The 17,464-nt window shown below is 50.1% G+C and overlaps 1 protein-coding gene across 8 annotated transcripts in view; it reads right to left on the reverse strand.

Annotated features, from left to right (window-relative positions):
* ANKS1A (ankyrin repeat and sterile alpha motif domain containing 1A) overlaps positions 1–17,464 on the reverse strand; it is a 319,903-nt gene that overhangs the window by 68,335 nt on the left and 234,104 nt on the right. For all 8 annotated transcript variants that reach the window (XM_073224983.1, XM_073224984.1, XM_073224982.1 and 5 more), the window contains 2 exons: positions 16,238–16,304; positions 11,097–11,203 (listed from right to left, as the gene is read on the reverse strand). In XM_073224983.1, coding sequence (XP_073081084.1) covers positions 11,097–11,203; positions 16,238–16,304 — 174 coding nt within the window. The remainder of the gene's footprint in view (positions 1–11,096; positions 11,204–16,237; positions 16,305–17,464) is intronic.

Raw genomic sequence — 17,464 nt, forward strand, 5'->3', positions numbered from 1 at the left:
GAGCCAAGTGTCCAGCGGTGGAGGAAACTATGGGGTGCCCGTGGAACAGTGTGTTGTCTTTGCCACTGTTCATAAAAGACAGTTCCATGTCATGCGGAAAAGCACACATGCACTACACCAGTATGTGAAAACAGCAGTTTGGGAGATAGTGCCCCTGGGCACTCCACTGCTGGGCCCCGCTAATGACCAAAGGTCAGCCCCCTCCCAGATCTGACTGCCAGTCAAACAGGCTGATACACTCTGATGGAAGAATGACTAATGGGCAGAGAGCACTGGACTGCACTCGCCTTTGGAGTTTTATCATCTCCCAGAAATGGCTTCCAGACTCCCACCTGGCCGCAGTATTTCCACACTCAGCATGGCCTCTCTCTTCTCAGACAATCATTTGCTCAGTTCCCTGCCAGGGCCATACAAAAGCAAAGGCTGAAACCTCCTCCCTTGAGGAAGAAAGAATGAGACACAGATGGACAGAGCTATCGTCCTGGCCTGGTTCCGCCTCCAGGGAGAAGCCTGGCATGGGAGCTCCTCCGCAGCCCCAACACCTGCCCCCCAACCTGGGGTTCCTTCTCCAGTCTCCAGGAGCAGAGGACTGTGGGGGGAGATGTTCCAGACAGAAGAGGGCTTGTACTGGGCAAGGGGTGTGTGTGTGTGTGTACAGAGGTCAACCTGGGTACACTGAAAATGCTAATTAAGAACTTAAGATTTTCCCAACTGAGGGGAGGGAGGAAGGGATGATGAGGGAAGGACCTTCCTGAGCCAGCTCAGTGAGCTGACAGTCACCACACCTTCACTGTATAGATTTGTGGGGCCTGCCAGCTTCTGAGAGGGGAGCTAAGGTACATTAACAAATAAACAGCTCAGTCAGCCAGAGGCTCACTTATCTCCACCCCCACCCAGAGGCAGGATGCAGTTCCCAGCCCCCCTTCAGAATCTGTGTGCTGAGGAATTAACCCAGAGCTCAGGCCCTGGCTGCGTCAGTGTGACGTCAGGCTGTCTCTGCCTTGAGGAATGCTGTAGTTCCCACAGGGCCCTGCCTCTATCTCTTCCTCACAGTCATATATTTTTTTTTCTGAGTGGGTAAGTTTTACAAGTTTAATGTACAGATTTAGAAAATACAGCACGAAGAAAATGTAAAAGCCACCTATAAATTCATCATGTCAGGGGAAAAAAACCAAGGGTTTCTATTCTGGTGTATTTTTGTGAAAGAATTAATATTTTTAAAAAAGTAAGACTAGGATTCTTTCTACCAGTTAGGTGTATTTTTCTAAGCTTTTACTTACAAAACTTTAGCAAAATTGACATTGCAGTAGATATATTGTTTTTTAAACCTGCTTTTACCACGTATTGCATACACACGTTTCTGGTGACATGTAACTGTCTTTTAGAAACAGCGGCAAAGACAGCACACTCTGTTCCACGGGTACCCCATAGTTTCCCCTGCCACTGGACACTTGGCTCCCTCCACTGCAGGCAGATTTTGCAGTCCCACGACATGGTACTGGCCTCGGTGACAGAGCTGCTGTCCTGGGCACGGTCATCTGGGGGTACGGATTGCTGAACACAGAACAGGACCCCCGTCTAAGCTAGGATGGACTTGTGAGGATTGGGGTTGTAACGTATCCCCGCAGATGGGCCAGGAGGGAGAGGGGGTGAGCACAGCCATCTTCCTGGCCTGACCCAGGCAGTCAGGTGTGGGGCGTGAGGAGCTGGTCCGGGGAGAGCAGGAAGGGCCACTGAGAAAGGGAACAGAAAGGGGGTAGAGGGCAGAACTCTGATGCTCACTGTTGTGGCCCCAACTCTTAATGATGCAAAGAGAAGCCATGCCCCTGAAGCATGCGGGCGTTGAGGGCTTTCTGAGGGCCAGTTACTATGCCAGGCCGCTATGGTATAAAGGAAGAACCTGTTCAAATAAGAACGGGGCTCAAATCCCAATTTCTGCTGTTTAAGGTTCCTACAAAGTTACAAACTTGTAAACAGGAATAAACACATCTGCCTCGCAGGGTTAGGTAATGAATTCCACGGTGCTGAGCACTGTTGTGCTGGCAGGACCTAGGTGCCCAGTGACCTTCCTGTGTTCATCTGTTCACGGCTGCCTGGCCCAGACAACCTGTGCCTCTCCTGGGACTCTGCCACAGACTTCCCAGACTGACACCTTCCCCAGCTCACAGCTGGCCCTTTGAAAAGCTTGCAACCCTTGGCAACAGGAGTGGCTCAACCCTGACCCACTGCCCCAGCTCTCCTAACGATCCCCGACCTGAAACCTCTCAACATAGACTTGTTTTCACCTACAGAAACAGAACCTAATGGTGATAGACAGCAACCACGTCCACAGAAGATGAAGAGGCACAAGTGTTACCAGTACCTAGCTCCTGAAGGTGGAGGCCCTCTCCACCTTCAGTTTCAGGAGAAGGGCTCTCAACAATGAATGCAACGGCGTAGGCATTAGGGGAACTCTCCTCCCAGGTGCATGGAAACAACACCCCTTATGACCCATGTTCTCCCAAGCAGGTTCTCGGTGTCCTTGTTCTCTCTGTACCAAGATAAGATCTTTTCATCCATCTGCTGCTGACCGCAAACAACTGCTTTTCTGAGGCCTTATCTGAGGTCAAGGTGCCATATTCACCCCCAAATCAATAGTACAGATTGATTAGGCCCAAGTTAGTCTGCAGTCAAAGGGCTTGGTCCTCAGACCACCCAAAGGAGGCCTTCCCTCATAGACCTGAAGACAATGCCAGTCTCTGCTTTCCGCAGAGAAATGCTGCTACCTGTCCTCGGCTTTTCTGAGGCCTTAATCTGAGGTCAACCACCCTACATTTTTACACATGGTCATGGTCAGTCTCCATCACTGAGACATATCACCACAGGTAACACACTATCCCCTTCAGAGCTTATGCCGCTGCTAAGTAAGCAGTCAAATGAGATCCCATGGAACGGGATGATCAGGGCTGCAGAGCAACCTGCCCAAAATCACACAGGGGGACCTGGAGGAAAACCCATCCCCTGACTTAGTCTGCTTCTCTGTAACTAGAACCTTGAGTTTCTCTTGATATTTCCCCACCCACTTTGCCTAACTGTGGCCTCAACAGGCTGTCCTTGTTCCTGGAACTTCAGTGGAAGCCAGACACCACCACTGACCTGTGGTGGCAGCAGCTGCAGGTCTGGCAGGGCTTTTGTGGGCCCCAAGCCAGTGCCAAGAGCCCACTGGGGTCTGGTTCCCTTACCAGCCTTTGTAGAATGGCCCCAGCTCACAGTGGGCAGATGGGATGGTCTGCCTGGTCCAGTCTGATACCTGCAACTTTCCAGCCCAACTCACTGCCTCAAATGCCAGGCTCTGACTTGAGGGACACAATGAGCCTGAGGCCCAGATTTAGCACCTTCCTGGGAAAGGGACGTGTGGGGACTGGAGCAGGAGGTCAGAGCTTCTAGTTACAGCTCTGCCATCTGCTTGAGGAGCAGCCTTGGGCAAATGACTTCACCCAAGAGTCCTGAGTATGGTGGCCCTGAACCCCAGCAGTCCACAGATGGGCTTCAGGAGGCCTGTGAACACCTGATACAACTGACATTGGTGTGTTAGAAGGTCTTCACCTTTGACAGAGACTACTGCCTGCCCTCCAGGCTCCATTTCCACACATGCACATTGGTAGGCTTGACTAAATGAACACAGGGACATTCTGAGATGCCAGGACAGAAACCTCTGCTGCTGCGCTCACTGAGATGGAAGTAATCAAAAGCCACATCACAGGATCTGTTCACTGGACCAATGCCAATGCCATCTTAAAGTGTACTTAAATTAACAGACATGAACATTGTTCTCAAATTTCCTTCTACTGAATTCAGCAAAGTTGCAAGATAAAAAATTAATACACAGAAATCTGTTGCATTCCTATACACTAACAATGAGCTAGCAGAAAGAGGAATCAGGTAAACAATTTCACTCAAAATTGCATCAAAAAGAATAAAATTCCTAGGAATAAACCTAACCAAGGAAGTAAAAGACCTATACTCTGAAAACTACAAGACACTCATGAGAGAAATTAAAGAATATACCAATAAAAGGAAACACATCCCGTGCTCTTGGATAGGAAGAATTAATAATGTCAAAATGGCCATCCTGCCTAAAGCAATCTACAGATTCAATGCAATCCCTATCAAAATACCAACAGCATTCCTCAATGAACTAGAGAAAACAGTTCTAAAATTCATGTGGAACCACAAAAGACCCCAAAAAGCCAAAGAAATCCCAAGAAGGAAGAATAAAGCTGGGGGGATTATGCTTCCCAACTTCAAGCTCTACTACAAAGCCACAGTAATCAAGACAATTTGGTACTGGTACAAGAACAGACCCATACACCAATGGAACAGACTAGAGAGCCCAGATATAAACCCAAGCATATATAGTCAATTAATATATGATAAAGGAGTCATGGACATACAATGGGGAAATGACAGCCTCTTCAACAACTGGTTTTGGCAAAACTGGACAGCTACATGCAAGAGAATGAAACTGGATTATTGTCTATCCCCATACACAAAAGTAAACTTGAAATGGATCAAAGACCTGAATGTAAGTCATGAAACCATAAAACTCTAGGAAGACAACATAGGCAAAAATCTCTTGAAGATAAACATAAGCAACTTTGTTCTGAATGCATCTCCTTGAACAAGGGAAACAAAAGCAAAAATGAATAGATGGGACTAGATTTTTAGCATGATGTAGTCCCATCTATTCATTTTTGCTTTTGTTTCCCTTACATCACAGCAAAGGACACCATCAGCAGAACAAAAAGGCATCCTACAGTATGGGAGAATATATTTGTAAATGACATATCCAACAAGGAGTTAATATCCAAAATATATAAAGAACTCAGAAGCCTCAACACCCAAAAAGCAAATAACCCTATTAAAAAATGGGTGGAGGATATAAACAGACACTTCTCCAAAGAAGAAATTCAGATGGCCAACAGGCACATGAAAAGATGCTCCACATCGCTACTTATCAGGGAAATGCAAATTAAAACCACAATGACATATCAGCTCACACCAGTTTGGATGGCCAACATAGAAAAGACTTAGGAACAACAAATGCTGGTGAGGATGTGGAGAAAGGGGAACCCTCCAACATTGCTGGTGGGAATGTAAAATAGTTCAACCATTGTGAAAAGCAGTATGGAGGTTCCTCAAAAAACTCAAAATAGAAATACCATTTCACTCAAGAATTCACTCCTAGGAATTTACCCTAAGAATGTAGGATCCCAGTTTGAAAAAGACATATGCACCCCTATGTTTATTGCAGCACTATTTACAATAGCCAAAACATGGAAGCAACCTAAGTGTCCATCAGTAGATGAATGGATAAAGAAGATGTGGTGCATATACACAATGGAATATTATTCAGAAATAAGAAGAAAACAAATCCTACCATTTGCCACAACATGGATGGAGCTAGAGGATATTATGCTCAGTGAAATAAGCCAGGTGGAGAAAGACAAGTACCAAATGATTTCACTCATCTGTGGAGCATAAGAACAAAGCAAAAACTGAAGGAACAAACAGCAGCAGACTCACAGAACCCAAGAATGGACTAGCAGTTACCAAAGGGAAAGGGACTGGGGAGAGTGGGTGGGAAGGGAGGGAGAAGGAGAATAAGGGGAATTACGATTAGCACCCATAACATTGGGTGGGGGCCATGGGGAATGCAATATAGCACAGAGAAGACAAGCAGTGACTCTCTAGCATCTTATTACACTGATGGACAGTGACTGTAATGGGGTATGTGGTGGGGACTTGATAATGGGGGGAATCTAGTAACCAACCACAATGTTGCCCATGTGATTTTATATTAATGATACTAAAAAAAAAATTTCCTTCTACTGTAAAGGGGACTCCCCAAAGGGAGCCCGACTTGTCCCAAAGTAGAGGGCCCAGCAGAGGCAGAAAAGCACCTGGTGGCATGTCAACCCTTGGGACACACGAGGAGTTAAGTTCTCAAGTGATCACAGAATTGAATTAGTCTAGGAGGCAGGACCCACACTGTCTGAGAGTGTTCCCTTCGAAGCCTCCACTGGCCCAACTGAGGCACATCTCAGGCCCTGATTCACACTGGGGCACAGGAAATTCCAGCAGAGCAGAAGCTTCTAGGGCATCATGCAGAGAGAACGGCGGGCTGCAGCAAGAGGGAGAGCAAGTCAAGGCAGGGAGGCATCCTGACAGTGGAGCCAGGCAGCACCTCCTTCAAGGCCAGTTCTAGCACCTTGAAGCTGGGAGGGGAGAAGGCAAAGGGAGGAGGGAGCAGTGGGGGAAGGCAGGGAAGGACCTGGGGGTACCACCCCAGTGCACCCAGGAAACCGGCTTCTGGGGCTGTGGACTCCAGAGCAAATTGGGGACAGGAACATGCAGGGAAGCTCCAGGGTCTCGGGACCTGGCGGGAAAGCTTCCCAGAAGAAAGCAGATAAGGCATTCCTCCCTGACCTTATGCCTTTCACCTCTCTCTGGCCGCACTCCTCTTCACCAGTCATCAACCTCCAACAAGAGGGAACAAGCCGGCACAGTCTCAGAAACAGACAGGATAACAGTGGGGGGCCTATCTGCACGACACAGAAGCTTGTGGAGATATAAACTGACAGGAGGAGCAAGAGGCTTCCCCGATACTGGCTGTAACAGGTGACAAGCTTGTCAGTTCAGTCCGTTTCTAACCCATCCTGAGATCATTTCCATTTTCCATTTGTCCAGCCAGCCAGCACGCCCACACGCCCACTCTCAACTTCACCCTGCCAACCACAGTGCACCTTGACTCTAGGCACTCTGCCAAAGGTGAGGGGCACCACCAGAGGACCCTCACACACACACTGAGAGCTCAGAGAGCTTGGGGCCCCACGATGGCTACCAAGGCCCCCTGCAACCAGGCCCGGCCCAGCCCACCTCTCCTGCCTGTCAGGTCCTGCCCCTAATTACACTCAGGCTGCCGTCTGGTTCAACACAGAGAGCTCAGGTCCCCCTGTCTGCCTTTCCTCTCCCTGCAGTCTCCCCAGGGCTACAAACCCCCAGGACAGCGAGTGTTAGCCAGTGATTCAAAGCTGGGAAGATACAGTTTAGCCTCCTGGCTCTGCCACTCACTGGCAGTGCCTCCACCCCTCAGGTCTCAAGGGCTCCTTCTGCGACTCCATGACACCCCACCCCATGCACTTGCAGTGCTCACCTCCAAGCCCTACCACACCAGACAAGACTCCTAACACTTGGCTGCTATGTTGTTTTTACTGTGTTCTGTGCCTTGTTTTCCCAGCTGGACCATCAGATTCCTTAAGGCACCTACATTATTTGCTTTCCAGATTTCAGATCCATTCACTGCAGGAAATGCAGAAAATCTGTGACAACCAAAAAAGAAAATAAAGCCACCCATAATCCTCCTGAGATAACTGCAGAAAACATGCTGGCTTACTCCTTTGCATCTCCTGTGCATAGATATCTTCTCTTTTGAAAATTAAGATCATGTGGCATATGGAGTTGTGTGGTTTGATTTCTTCATTCAATAGTCCAAGGTGATTGTTTTTCCACATCAGACATTCTTTGAAAACATTCTTTTAATTGTCAATGTACCAATCCAGCAGGAGAAGGGCCATGATCTACACATTTAACACTTCTGAAAGGAGGTCAGGTCAGTCCCTAGATAGAGACCTGTACCAGCATGCTTAGAGCTGCAAACTTGCCAACCACCCACTGCCTTCCTTTCACACTGATTAAATACATTTCCTCCCTTCACCTAAAAAATCTATTTCCTGTGTACAGGATGTGTGGTGACAATGGAGATGGCTATAATGCATGAACGCTGGGCTGGCTGGCAAATGTGTGAGCTGATTCCCTGGCCCTGGCTCCCAGGGCCTGCTGTCAGGCTGTTCAGCCTGGCTGCCCCCAGTGCCCTGACCTGTGCAAATCAAAGGCCCTTTCTGCCTGCAGGCAAGAGAGTGTGAAAAAAGTTCAAGGTGAAAGGCTTGTTTGTTTAGCTCAGTCATCACACAGTAAGTGGAAGAGGCCTCGAACCTAGATGAGACAGCACCTGGGAGGCCATGACTGAGGCTGTCAATTTTCTAAAGGGTGTAAGTGTGTTCTGTGTGGCCCAGAAAAGGTAGACCTGACTGAAGGAGAGAAGCCACAAGGTAAGAGATTTTGGCTCAGCCTACATGGTGCAGAGAATGAATGGACTACTACTTCGTAAGGTGGTGAATCCTCTGTCACTGGAACAACATCACAGTGAGATTATCTGGAGGGGATTCAGGCCTAGATGATTAGACCACATAATGGTGAAGTTCCTTCCACCCTGAGAGAGAGCTGTATGATCCCACAAATGCCCTTCGTCCTCCTGCAACAAACATGTAGGACTCTCAAGAGGGAAAATTCCACCCAGTGTCTCATCTGTGAAACACCCTCAGTCTCCATATGTTCCTACTACAGCAAGAGCCTGGCTTCCGAAGAGCTACTTGAGCATCTTGTAGAAGAGTCTCCAGGGCATTTCAGGACCAAGGGAAAAATTTGCAGCCTATTGAAAACCAAGCCACATAGGATATACCGTAGCTAACATGAGGTAAGTTACACCATACACAACAAGGGAATGTTTTTAAACAAAAATGCCCTCTTCCTGTGTGGTTTTCCCTCTTTTTTTCTAGTTGCTAAGACTTAATTAGCCTTCTCGCCCACCTGGCAATTTACATGCATTACCCAGGATGCTCAGCATGGCTAGTCAGGCCACTCCAGGTGTCTGAAGGAACACACTCCCCTGGAGTATAGTCAACATTCCTCTTCATACAGACTCTACCTGCCAGCCACCCCACTAGGACTGAGAGCTGTGACAAGAACAGCTTGTACCCAGGACACCAAGAGGGGCCTGCAAAGGACTGAGCTGCTGGCCTCCCTTGACAACTGTCCTTCCTGAATAGAACAGTAACAGACTTGTTCTAACAGAGGCCCAGCATCTTGCATGGACATTTGGCCCACAGCAAGACCTCCCCAGAGGCCCACCCAGCTACCTCTCAGGGCAGGGAAGTGGTTTTAAATGAGTTGGATATTCAAGGATTGTAAGATCACCTTTTCCAAAACTAGTAGAAGGCAGCGTGAAGTCCAGAGCTCAGTCTCTAGACTAATGAAGCATAGGGAGGGGACACTCCGTGGAGTCCATCACCACCCTCTGCCACCTGCCTGATGGCCAGACTGCGGTGAAGGAGTGCACTCAGAGAGGGAAATGGCAACACTCAGCACCAGGGGCTAATTGGCCCCCCTGCTGGCTGAACACCCTGCTCCACCCCAAGTTTGCCAGCCTTTCCCAAGGAATATGATGAGTCAGGAGTTAGGTTACAGGAACCATAAGTATACCCAGTTTAAATTAAAAAATTTTTTTTTCACTATTTTAAAACCTCAGATATTTTTAAACTGAAAAGTGACTGGCCCAGTGCTGACTTTGGAAGAGTGGTTTAATGTTGGAGAGGTGGAGATGGAGATGGCCCGGGTGAGGTGAGCTGTCCTAGTCAGGGTCCTTCCTGGAAGTAGCAGGCTAGCTCCCTGGGCAGGCTGTATTCAGGAGGAACCAAATGCCACCATGTCAGTGGGAGGCCCACACTGGAAAGTGGGGGATGGGTGGGAGCTCTGGGCTGACTTTGGTTGCTGCTCCTTAACCAAGGTAGTGGGGTAGAGATCTGCTTCAGAGTGACGGCAACTCAGGACTGTGTTCCCAGGAATCATGACAGCAGGGAACAGGCCTGCCAGGAAGCAAGGAGAAGGGACAGGAAATGGTTTGCTAGATTTACCTCAAACCAAAGTCCTGAGATAACACACGCCACAAGGTGACTTAAAGCACAAAAGTGATTATATTCCCACTCCCCATATCTATCCATTTATAAGAAAAAGGCAAGTACTATGGTGGTTTAGAGCATGTGCCTGCCTCAGACCCAGAGTGTCTGGGTGCACATTTCTACCCTGCCAATTACTTGTAGCATGAACATGAGCAAGCCACTTAACTGCACTGTGCCTGGAAAGTGGAGATGATAATATTAGCATGCATCTCAGGGCTGCTAAGAAGATTCAGTGAGCTAATATATGCAAACCACTATGACCGGTATGTAGTGCATGGTGAGCACTAATGAGAAGTGTCAGCTCTCATCATCACTGCTGTGTTAAATGCCTGCCCTGACAATGCTGGTGCTACCTCTGAGGTGAGCTAAAGCCCTTGGCTTGGCTGTGCCCAGGCTGTGCTACCCCAGCCCAACCCATGAGGATGTCTTGGGGAGGGCTTCCAGGAGAGGGACAGTCATGGGCTCCCTGCCCTGAGCTACTTTCTGGACTGACAGAGGGAGCACCAGATCCTAAGCCCAGGGTGTTGGCCAGGCCCCTATTCCACAGGGAGCCTGAGGACAGACCCTGAGGATTTCCCCTTTCTTAACCCCTTGAGTTTCAAGAAGACAATACAAAATTATACCTCAGAAAAGCAACCAATCCTTCAAACCACCAACTCAGCCTCTCCTCTGGTCTGAGGTCATGGGTCAGAAGGCTTGCACAGCCTCTTCCCCACCACAGATGCTCAGCCTGGGCTGGGCAGAGAAGCAGCTTTTTTGCCAGAAACAAGGCACTTTGCTTCTGTGACTACTTGCTTGACAGCAAAGTTTTGGGAAATAAAGGAAACTTCTAGCATCTAGCTGAGACGGGATACGGAGTCACCAGAGAGGACCTGGCTGTCCTGTTCACCAAAACTCCTGGTGTCCCACCCAGAACAAGATGGCCTTGATGCCTCACTGTACAACACAGTCTGGGGTCTGAGGGGGAGATCTGGGAGGAGGCAGAGGTCTGCATCAGGTACCCTCCTTCTTGGCATGCAGACTTACAAAGAGCTCTCCCTAAAGAATGTTTCTTGGAGCAGAGACAGAGTGGGAGAGAGTTTAGAAAGAAGGCACGTGACACCTGGCTGATTTCCTGGATGTCTAAATTACCTCAGTCAGCTCCTCCCTGGGATACAGGTCTATGTATTGTTTCAATCTCCAGCAGGGACCACAGGGAGACCAGGGAAGCATGGTTCCATGGAGCAGCACCTGCCCTCGAGGAGGCCCACAGGCACTTACCAGGAAGTGGACATCGTCAAAGCCATTCAGAAGCAACTTGCTCTCATACTGCTGCAGCCCCACCGCCTCCAGCCACTCCCCGACGCTCTGCTCCAGCGTCCGTGAACCTGACGAGACAGGAATCGGCAGACGCTTGAAAAGGGAAAAACCATTAAGGTGGTAGCAGCGGCACTCAGAGGAAGACAGATGGCACTGCCACATCATAGTCATTACCATAAAGCAGGCAGTCTATATATGAGAGAGCAGAGAGCAGAGGACCCACAGCTCCTCTTCCACGGACAGGCCAAGGTCAGGGCAGCCTGGCACTGCACACACACTTCCCAAACTTGGGCATGGACGCCCTCTATACCCCCTCAGTCTGAGCTGCTCCAGAGCCGTGGTGGCACATGCACGATCTCTGCCTACAGGTCGGGGGGAGCTGACCCCCAGTGGCCTCGGGGTCAACTGCTGGTCCGTGTTCACACTGAGGTATTTCAGGAAGTCTGTTTCTGCAGGCACTAGAGGGGGCCGGGGCAGGGCCTCACATCCATGCAACTTCTGAAGCCCTTGTGGGTCTGTGGGCGAGGGGCAAGTTCTGCAACCTTGCAGCACAAACTGGTCAGGAGAGAGCACACATCTTCATGCAGCTGAGAGCCACAGGCACACAGCGAGGGCTCTGGGAGGGAAGCTGCACGGCTGTTTTGGGGCCCCAGCACATGCAACCCAAGCAGCATGGGACACGGCAGGGGGAGAAAAGAGACTTTTACTTGTTTTCCCCCAGCAGTCCCGGAATAAGCACACCATGGCCACCAGCCCTTTGTGTTCAGAGGCACAAGGCAGCGAGAGGCTGAGTGCAGTGCATGGACCGGAGCTCGGGGACCAGGCTCAGGTGTGGCTCTGCCGAGACAGCACCATGGCACCCCGCTGGCTGCACGGTGGAGCCCAGTTCACGTTAGACTCCAGCCGCTGGTGGAGGAGGCAGCGCCTGGGCCAGGGCGCTGTCTGAAGGGCTGCCTTCCCAGGCCCGGCTGCTGTGTGGGGGCTGGGCATCCATTTTCCTCTTCTGATAGTGACTGTTCCCGTGATTCGCCTGCTTGCTCGGGTGGAAAGCAAACCCAGTTCTTGGCTAAAGATGACAAAATTCAGCCAGGTAAAAGAAGGAGAAAAAGGAATTGGTGCTCTGTCAGCTGAGCTGTGGCAGCTTCAGTCTGTTCACCTACTGCGCTGCTCCTCTTTGGATGAGTGACAGACAGCAACTGTTGTCCCGGTGCCTCCGGATCGAGCCATTCTCCTCTAAGGATGAGCAGGGGAGAGAGGACATTTATGTACTATGCTTCTTGGGTAGGACAGACGAGCCTGGTGGTGCCAGCAGGAAGAGTTCAGCCCTTCCCAGCAGACCTTGGATGTTCTGAGCTGAATGCTCAATCCCACCTACTTCTCTGGTTCTCATGGGCAAGAACAGGTAACAGAAGGAAAAAAGAGAATGGGAGAAAAAAAGAGGTGCAAGGAAGGAAAAAGAAGAACCAATTATAAAAACATCACCTCCAGAGAACTCTTGACTCGGAGAAAGTTGTTCTGTTGTCCGGCACTTTCTGCCCCTCACAGCAGATCAAGGGCAACTGGCTTGGTTATCTAGGAGGCCCTGGTGACCCTGCAGCCCAGGCTCCCACCTCCTCAGTCCTCTGCAGATTAGATGGCGGTCCGGGACCTGGGTGGCCTCCTGATGCACACTGCAGCAACCTCCAAGGTGCCAGGGCTGGGATACTTGAGCTCTCCTGCCCTTCGGTGAGGCTGGCTGCTCCGGGAACCTAAGCGGCAGGCTCTTGTGCATCCATGATGTCAAGTGTCCCCAGCTGCTGATTCATTCCTGCTTGTAATCCCCCAGCTGGGCAGCTGTGGCTCTGCTTGCCACCGGAGGATGTGTGCACTTACAGAACCGCCGCAGAATGCTTTGTCTAAAGGCTCCTGGGCTCCACGCTGCCTGCTGTCACTCCACAGTCCTTGCTCACTCTCATAATGGCTGTCCCTCCCCTTTCTCCTCTCTCCACCCCTCCCTTCCACGCTCAGGAAAATACATCAGGGATCGGACATCGGAGCCGAAGCTGCTGCTGCCAAGGGAGGAAACAGCACTAGCATCTGAGCCGAATGACAGATTCCCAGCAGCTGATGCTGGCTGGTACACATGTACATGAAAGGTGGAGACAAACTTTACCTTCAGCTCAAAGGGCTGGGAAGAGCTTATCAAGGAGAACAGAGAGAGAACACTCCAATAGTTTTGGCTGATTGTGTCTAGGACAGCCGAGAGGGGACAGAGGAATGATACTGCTCTCAAGGCACAGTCCACAGGTTAAGTGACCTTCCATTCACCACTTAAGGAATGACTGTGCTTCTCTACCAAGCCACAGGGTATCACGAAAACAGGTGACAAAATAAGGACACTGTATCTGATATTCCTCAGGTGAGTGTGCCAAACAACATGGGAAGAGCCTTCTCTTAGGGCCTGTCAGAGCCCGGTGGGGAGTGCCAGGCCCAGAGCTAGCTACTCACAGTCTGGAGGAGAAGGGCATTGGATGGGAGGCACAAAGGACAAGGGGAAGCCAAGGCCAAACCCCGAGTGCAACTGCAAAGACAAAAACCCAAGGACTCCTGCTACCCTCTAAACATGCTGGGACACCTGCATCCTAACAGGCTAGATGGTCCTGGCAAAGGAGAGGCTTGTGCACAAGGGATCAGGCCCCAGAAAAAGCCTGTGCCTGACGGCTACTCAACAGCTAAAATGGGCAGCAAAAGAATGCCAACTATGCTCTTCCACTCAACAGAACAGCCCTTTGTTGAAAACCAGCCAGAGTAGCCTGGGCCAATGGGAAGGCTACCCCTCCCAGGACTCCTGACAGTGGGATGAGTTGTAATACATGTGTGCTGGGGATTCGGATAACTACTAGCAGCTCAGGGGCACATGACCCAAAAGAGTCGTAAGACTCAAATGCTAGATGGGATCTCACCCTTCAGGATGTGGTCCTCTGCTAAACCAGTCATGCCAGGTGATCCCATGCTCAGGTAAGGGCTGCATGCTGGAGGGCCTGCTCCTCCTCCCAGGCTGGCAACCCCAGAGCCCAAGTCCCTTCTCCTAGATTCAGAAACCCAAAAACAATATGAACCCTGATACACTAACCATCAAAATAAACAAGAATTCTGCTCTGAGCCAAAGGCTTGTGCTCTCCAGTATCCTGTGGAAAGCCCCTTTCTCCTGACCCATCAGACATGAGCCCACCCTCTCCATGCTTCAAGGCCTGGCAGCAGTGTAGACACAGCGGCTGGGCCTCCGAAGCATGGGTGGACCCACCCTCTGTTCAGGTGGCCACTCTCATGTGCCTGCTCTAGAGTTCCCTAAGCTGGAGTACAGAGGACGGCACAACTCAACAATACTAAAACAAGACTGTGTGTCGGGACCCAGAAACCTAAGGGGGTAGGCAGACCAACTCTCACCATTCTCATGGGCTTATGGGGGGCAAGAACCTGCAGGTGAGACCCACAAGGCAAGGCAAGTGTTCAGTGTCACTGCCTCCAAGGAGAAGGCCACTTACAGAAGCCACATCTCCTGACCAATCAGAGCTTAGAGGTAATAGCCTGCTTCTGACCCCAAACTCTCAAGCGCATGCAAGTGCTCAGACACAGAGGGGTACAGGGAAGCAGAAAACAGCTTCCACTGAACTGAGTGCTGCAGACCCCAACATAATCTCAGACTGACAAAGATGGACTAGACCCACCTGGGCCATCTCTGCTGGAACCCACGGAATCAAGGCTGCTGGAGGGAGGGTAGCTCCTGGAACCCAGTTTGAAAACTGGCAGACGGAGACAAGCCAGGGGAGCAGATCCTCTTCTCTCTAGGTTTCTTGATATAAGTAATTATTTCACAGACCAAAATGAGCATAGCTGCTGTTTACTGAGGTACTCTGTAGTTCAGGTTTTATATATGTCACTCATTCCCAGTAAACCTATGAAGTAGGTATATGATCCAAATGTTGTAGATAGGGAACTGGGGGCTGAGAGATTAAGGACTTCCCCAAGATACCTATGTGTCTAGAACCAGGATTTGAGCCCAGGGTGAGGCTCCAGCACCCATGCTCTCTCCACAAGTCCCACAGCCTTGGCAGCTCCTTTGTCCCCACTGGGCAACCTGCTCCCACTTGTCAGACTTCCTGATGGGGTTAGAGGTCCATGGAGGAACTAGAGGTGTCAACTGGGGCTGAGAAGTCAATCCTGGATGGAGTCTCCGAAGTGAGCAAGGAATTCCACCCAGTCAGTGCAGAGAGGCATTTCCTCAGTAAGGGGTAGAGGCCAGGCCCCTGCTGAGCCCCTTCAGCCCAGGAGCCCCGTAGGATGACCCGCAGATGCTTGGGGAGAGGGTGTGAGAGTGGCACTGAGAAGCACCTGTGATAATGCCGCTTCTCCTGAGCAGGTAACACACCTCAATTCTATTATCAAGGCACACAAAGCAGCTATGCCTGCCTAATTTCCCTGTTTCAAACAAAGAAAACAGAGGCAGGCTTCATCCCTAGGGCTTTGCGATGAAAAGAATGCCCAAAGAGTGGTGATCTGGAGTAAAACTGATGCGTAACTAAGTATATGGAAAATGGAGAAACAGACACAAGGAGGAAACAGCGAAGCCCACCACCCACTGGGTGATGCAGGCTCAGAGTCTGAGGCCTCCAGTTCAACCCAATGCTCTGCTGCTGTCATGGATTAGGCAAATGAGAGCCACTTTCTCATAAAGCATTAGTGAGAACTGCCCAGGATGCTGGGGAAACCCACACTAAGGTGCACTTCAATTTAAGCCAACCTGAGAAAACCTTCATTTACAAAAATAATTATGAATATGTAACGATTGTTCATGTTTTAAGACAAAGCTTCCTAGGAGGCAGCCTAAAATTCAATGTATACACTTTCCCTTGCAATATATAAAAGGAGTCATGGCTCTAAAAATCTCAGCTAGATGGGCTGTCTAGGTAGATCAAATTTTGAATTATAAGAGAATGAGGCAGTCCAAGGCCAAACTCTCTCAACCCCTAAATGTCTGTCTTCTGTGTCAGAGGAAAAACCTGAGCCAGACAGGAGCCAAAGGTCTGTGTTTCACATGGAAAAATGGCTGCTTGGTACAATACCTGAGGTCTTCTGCTGTTCCTGAGAAAAGTCAATCCCTTCTCCAATAGAGCTCATGATTTTCTCAATCTGAAATGGAAGAAAGAAGAACAAAAAGGAGAGGCTGTCAGGCTCAGGCTCACCATTAGTGCACTGGGGGTGGTCCCCAGGTCTCTTCCAGATGATTCCAAGGTCCAGCACCAACCTGCAAAGTATCAGAACTCTTTGCCACTCAGATCAGTAAAGGCCCTTCTCTGGCCACAGCTCAATAGGGCCTAAAGACACACTCGGAAGGGAGTGAGCAGGTAACAATCTTGTTTCAGCTGCTGGGAATGCCAGAGTCTTCGTTCTGAGGCATTTATCACCACAACACTCCCTCCACGACCAACCCTGCTCTCTCTGTCCAGCTGATTGGGCAGAGGGTCTGATCTCCCAGCAGATCGATCTGACCTGGCATGTTTCACTGCTCACACTAGAATTTAAATGCCATAAGAGTAGAAACAGCCATCTTTGTTTCATGTTTTACCTCAAGTGCCTAGAGCAGTGCCTGGCAAACTATAAGCATTCAAGATTAACTGATGCAGCACGGCAGCCTGCTGAGGTAGGAGGACAACTTCTAGAGCTAAGACAGCAGAGCACCGCAACACAGGAACCTCTTGGAAGCCAAAGTGAGGCAGGCACATAACTCTGACGGGAGGATCTTTTGCTCCCTGGAGGTCAGCAGTCCTGGACAGAGCTCTGCATTCAGGGAATAAGAAGGGCAGGGACATTCGTCCTTCCTGTGGCCCACAGCAGACAGAGCTGGTCTCTAAGCATCCAGTGTCTCCAGCATAGATATGGACCACCTGCCCCAGCCATCTGGGTTTGGTCAACCTGAGCCAGATCCAAGCCTCCACCACAGGAAACCTGGCCAGGGGCAGGGCAGGGCATAGAGGAACAGGCTAATTCTCTTCCTTCCCTCTTCCTCCTTTCTGGGTTGCAGTGATAATGAGCTCATCCACTGCTTTTTCCAAGGAAATGGTAAGAGGACCTTTTGTACCAGGGCTTGGATGCCTTTTCCTTTAAGTGCAAGTGAGGAGTCCAGTTCTGACAATCAGAAAACAACTCACCAGCCAGCCTCCAGCTGGCAGGCTGAGATGGCACATCTGACACCCAGCAGAAGAGCACAGACCAAGCATCGCCTCTCTTTGTGGTCCGGAGCTGCTGCTATTTTCCTCCAGCTACAGAAATGATTGCTGGCTCAGGTTACC

This window comes from Manis javanica, chromosome 16, assembly GCF_040802235.1.
Source record: "Manis javanica isolate MJ-LG chromosome 16, MJ_LKY, whole genome shotgun sequence".
Taxonomy (NCBI): Eukaryota; Metazoa; Chordata; class Mammalia; order Pholidota; family Manidae; genus Manis; species Manis javanica.